Genomic DNA, 5,165 nt, shown 5'->3' with positions numbered 1-5,165 from the left:
GGAAGGAAGGAAGGAAGGAAGGAAGGAAGGAAGGAAGGAAGGAAGGAAGGAAAAAAGAAGAAGGAGGGAGGGAGGAAGGAAGGAACAAACGAATGAATGAGCAAGGAAAGAAATATATTCTATATACTGAAGGGGGACAAGGAAGTTGTTAGGGATGAATCTAACCCTCATGGGGGAAAGCGGAAGGAGGTAGAGAGACTGGCGCGTCTGGAGACACTGACCAGCCATTGTCTGCGTTTGAGGCGGTGAGGGCAGAACAGGAGGTTATTTGGAATTCCCATGCTAATGTCAATGAGGCAGGAGGTGGGGAGGCCACTGTTTTAACTGTGTTCTTAATCTGCTCAGGAACTGATGAGAAAATAATAGCAAATATTACAGATGAAGGCAAGAAGTTGATGGCTACGGCTGACACTGTGTTCATGAAAGTCGCCAATGCTCTCCTCAATGGAACGATTTTAGTTGGACAACTGGAACTGGTTATGAAGCACAAGGATCAGTTTCTTGACATCTGGCAACTGAGTAAGCATCAAGTCCAGATTCGCACTTCAGGCTCCTGAGGAATTAAGTAGCTTGAAGACGCGTTTGTGTTTGTGTGTGCGTTTTTTTTTTAAAGGAGATGATCCTCTTAGCCTTGATAATGAGTATCTCTTCTTGCTTGTAAGATGATAGGGGTGGTTTGTAATTCTCAAGAACATCATGGGAAAGTGATAAAATCACGGCCATCTCGAAAAGGTGGCTAAGCGCAAACCCCCCCAGTCCCTCCCCGGTGGTAGGGAAGGTGGGGCGTCTTCAAAGTGGTGTTGTGGAGAATGGCATTTGTTTGCTGTGCTGGGTTACTTTGTTGTTCTTGTTTTCCAGAGGAAAAAAGCGTTTCACCCCCGGAGGAAAACTGTGCTATGAATGAAGTATTGGACTGGAGAATCAACGAACTGTTGTTTCTAAGGAAGGAGACAAGATCTGTTGACAGTCTCCTGAAGATGTGTGGGATTGTGAAACCCCTGGTACAAGGTGGTATTCCTAAGACGCGAACAGCACCGAGGGCTCCCCAGGGGTTAGAGGAGGACGCGGGAAGAAGGGATGGTGGTAGCAGGTCTTTATTTTGGAGAGAAGGCTTTACATTTTTTTTAAATTTGCATTTGCTGGGGCTTTGCCTTCACCTCTTTTAGATTCTTCTTTTTGGTATTTGTATCCACATTTCCGAATGCCATGCCTCAATGTCCCCTTGATTTTTCTGGTGGCAGCGTTAGCCGCCGACACCCGCTGCAGAAGATGCGGGTCAGCGCCGCGCATTTCTGGTCTGTGACCTGTGCATCACCCTTCACCTCCTGTTGCTCCCTGTTTTCTCATAGTTGGGTCGGATCGTTGTTTAGGGTTAAATCATCTGGACTTATGCTGATCGCAAGTGAGCCACGAAAGAAACCATGATCTTTTTACATTTTTTGCACAAACTCTGTTTTCCAGAGAATGACATGTCCTATCAAATGCTGTTTTCATTGTATTCATTTCTGTTTGAATCCCAACCTGTGGCGAGTGTCTGGATTTCCTCGAAGATCATCCGTTTGACCTTTGAGAAGGAACCTGCCAACCCTAGGCTGGGTTTCCCTCCACCTCCTAGGGAGGCTTTGCCTCTCGCCTGGGTTAGACCTGGCGTCTTCTGTTGGCAGAGCACACTCTCACTAGCCTCCTGAGAAAAGAGGGTGTATGAGACGTCCAACCCTCGAATCCCTGTGTGCCCAAAGATGTCTGTGCTCTTACTGGGTCAGCCGCCCGGCCAGGTCTAGAAGGACAGACGAGAGTAGTTTTCCTTCTGAGGTCTCAGCGTGCTGCGCTGTTGTTGCTGCCACAGCGGAGCCATGGAGAAGCCCAGCGCACTGCTCGCTACGCACCCTTCCTGTGTGTGTGACCTGTTTTCTCTTTCGTGAAGCTCTTGAGATCTTTCTGTTACTCATATTCTGAAATAATAATGTGTCTCGGTCTGGATCTATTTTCCATTGAGGCTGGGCATGTTGGCTCCCCCTGTAATCCCAGCATTTTGGGAGGCCAAGGCAGGAGGATTGCTTGAGCCAAAGAGTTTGAGAGCAGCCTGGGCAACATAGCAAGACCACATCTCTATAAAAAATACAAAACAATTAGCCAGACACAGTGGTGCATGCCTGTGGTCCCAACTACTCGGGAGGCTCAGGCAGGAGGATCACTGGATCCTGGGAGGCTGAGGCTGCAGTGCGCCAAAATCACACCACTGCCCTCCATCCTGGGCAACAGAGAGGGACCCTATCTCAAAAAAATAAAATAAAATATTTTCAGTCACCCCTGTTGGGGGTTAATAGGTAGGTCTTTCTAATCTAGACATCAAAGTCCGTGAGTTCTGGGACATTGTCTTGAATGGTTTAAATTTTTTTCCTCTTGCTGGAATTCCAGTTAATTGGATACTGGACCTGGGTGGTCATCTAACTTTGATCATTATTTTTCTCTGGTTTTCCATCTCTGTTTTTTGCTCTGCTCTTGAGAGATTTATTCAGACCTTGATCTTCCAAACGTTCTGCTAAAATTTTCATGTCAGCTTTCATATATATATTTAACATAAAGGAATTCTTTTTCTCTGGACGACCGTTTTTAAATTGTACCCTGTTCTTGTTCCTGGTTGCGTATCTTACCTCTGGGTTATTTGCAGTTTTGTTTTGGAGGTTTTTCTTTTCCTTGTATCATTTCCTCCTTCCTCCAGGTTGCTTTCACTGGTTGATTTGTGTCGATTTTCCTCCTGTGTCTGGAAATCCTCATTTGTCTGTGTTTATTAAGAGAAAGCCCTCAAAAGTGGGTTGGCCCTCTGCGGGCTGCTGCCATGGGGTGGCGTGGCTCTGCCTGGAAGTTGACCTGTCTCCTGCCTAGACAGTGCGGGCCTGGCTGCCAGGTTTCTGGGAGCCAAGAGGGAGAAGCGGGCTGGCGGGCCTCAGCATCCCGTGTGCAGTCCTCCCATGCCCCTGTTCTCAGCGTGGTTCTCTGCCACCTCCTTCTGTCTCCTGTACCTCATGCCCCCTCCTCCTTACCCCTGAGATTGGATAGTTCATGTCTTCTGTTAGCTTCTTGAGAAAGGGGATGTGTCTAGATGCCCTTTTCCTGCCGTGTATCTGTGGCTTCCAATCCAGACGCCCCTTTGCATTATGCTTTCTAGAAAATAAGCCACCTGTGGAGGTGAAGGAGGCATCGCGGTGACAGTCAGTGTACTGGACCACATCTTTTCTTTTGTTTTTGTTTTTTTTTTTTTGAGTCTTGCCCTGTTGCCCAGGCTGGACCGTTGTGGCACAATCTCAGCTCACTGCAACCTCCGCTTCCTGGGTTCAAGCGATTCTTGTGTCTCAGCCTCCCTACTAGCTGGGATTATAGGCGCCCACCACCATGCCTTTTTGTACTTTTAGTGGCGGTGGGGGTTTTGCCTTGTTGGCCTGGCTGGTCTCGAACTCCTGACCTTAAGTGATCAGCCTGCCTTGGCCTCTCAAAATGCTGGGATTACAGGCCTGAGCCGCTGCACCTGACTAGTTCATGACTTTTAAAATACAATTTATATTCTGTTATCTGAGTGGGGTCTGGGAAACAGAATATATAGATGGATTTTTTTCACACCGTCATCTTTACCCAGAAGTTATGATGCTTCCTTTATCATGAATATTGATGAACCAGGCCACACGGGGAGGGAACGACCTGTAAACACTTACTAAGAAAGAAATCCTAGCAACTGTGTGCTCTTGAATTCGCTCAGGGAAGTGAGGAGAGTAAACCTTAGGAAAGTGGAATAAAATGGAATGATTATTAGAGCTTTGACTTCTGACATTTTCTTTTGGTTTCTAAAGTGGACTTTGGAGAGCTTGCAATAAGACACTCACAAGACCTCAGCAGTAAAAGATTAGATGAAGTTGTGACAGTGAGACTGCCCTCCTTCCCGATCTTACAGAGGACAACGCATTACAACCTGAGCCCCCAGCTCCAAGAAATGGTTGAAAAGATCGACCTGCTCAGAGACAGCCACATCTTCCAGATCTTCTGGTGGGAAGCCGCAGAGCCTCTTAGTGTGCCTGAGGAGGAACAGGAAGCTGCAGAGTTTCTGAGTGAGCCGGAAGAATCGGAAAGGCAGACACTTCTGATTGAAGAGGTGTATGACTACTTGTATTTTCCCTCTTACAGAAAGTTCATAAGACTGTACCAAGATCTAAAGTCAGGAGAGGTCACCCTTGCAGAGATCGACAAAAACTTCAAGGACTTTGAGAATAAATATGAGGACCTGGCTTCAGAACTTGAGATCATGCGGACTGTGGACAGACAGGGCCCGAGCAATTGGGTCAAGGAGCGAGTGGAACAGATCAAGGAGTACCACCACCTGCACCATGCTGTCCGTGCAGCCAGGGTCATCCTGCAGGTCAAAGAGAGTTTGGGACTGACCGGTGACTTCAGTGTTCTCAACACTTTAGTAAACTTTGTAAGTTGCTTGCTAGGGACTGTGGGGGTTTGGAGGGGTGTCCTGCCCCAGACATCCGGAGCCATGGGTGCTGTGGCTTTGAAAAGCTGGGCGGGTGACTTAGAGCTTCTGCCAAAGGGCTCCTGTGTGTTTAGTACTTGAGGCCTGAATATCCCGAGGGCTTTGTTTTTGCCTTTGTTTGTAAATAGTCCGACTGCTTCTCAGCCAGAGGGAGTTTTGGGTCAGTATGAAGATCAAGAACTCGGGAAAGGCAGCAGTCCTCTTTCTGTACACAGGTGTTTGCAAAGGGCCACAGGCTCTCTTTAGGTTGCAGAAGCCAGAAAGGAAAACGCGTTGTGGCCATTCAACCCCATCTCCTAGTTCCAGCCCAAAGCAGTAAATAAGTTGTTTCTGTTAGGGTTAAGAAGTGAGTCTTGTGTGGCCGGGCGCGGTGGCTCAAGCCTGTAATCCCAGCACTTTGGGAGGCCGAGGCGGGTGGATCACGAGGTCGAGAGATCGAGACCATCCTGGTCAACGTGGTGAAACCCCGTCTCTACTAAAAATACAAAAAAAAAAATTAGCTGGGCATGGTGGCGCGTGCCTGTAATCCCAGCTACTCAGGAGGCTGAGGCAGGAGAATTGCCTGAACCCGGGAGGCGGAGGTTGCGGTGAGCCGAGATCGTGCCATTGCACTCCAGCCTGGGTAACAAGAGCGAAA

At 48.1% G+C, this 5,165-nt stretch overlaps 1 protein-coding gene across 3 annotated transcripts in view; it reads left to right on the top strand.

The window, feature by feature from the left end:
- Positions 1-5,165, top strand: part of RNF213 (ring finger protein 213) — a 117,441-nt gene that overhangs the window by 51,533 nt on the left and 60,743 nt on the right. For all 3 annotated transcript variants that reach the window (XM_032241418.1, XM_032241417.1, XM_032241419.1), the window contains 3 exons: positions 346-519; positions 859-1,008; positions 3,846-4,468. In XM_032241418.1, the coding sequence (XP_032097309.1) occupies positions 346-519; positions 859-1,008; positions 3,846-4,468 (947 nt within the window). The remainder of the gene's footprint in view (positions 1-345; positions 520-858; positions 1,009-3,845; positions 4,469-5,165) is intronic.

This window comes from Sapajus apella, unplaced genomic scaffold (assembly GCF_009761245.1).
Source record: "Sapajus apella isolate SASKATOON/1434 unplaced genomic scaffold, GSC_monkey_1.0 scaffold48, whole genome shotgun sequence".
NCBI classification, from domain to species: Eukaryota; Metazoa; Chordata; class Mammalia; order Primates; family Cebidae; genus Sapajus; species Sapajus apella.
The sequence above is the reverse complement of the archived record's forward strand: the minus strand, read 5'-3'. Positions and strand labels throughout refer to the sequence as shown.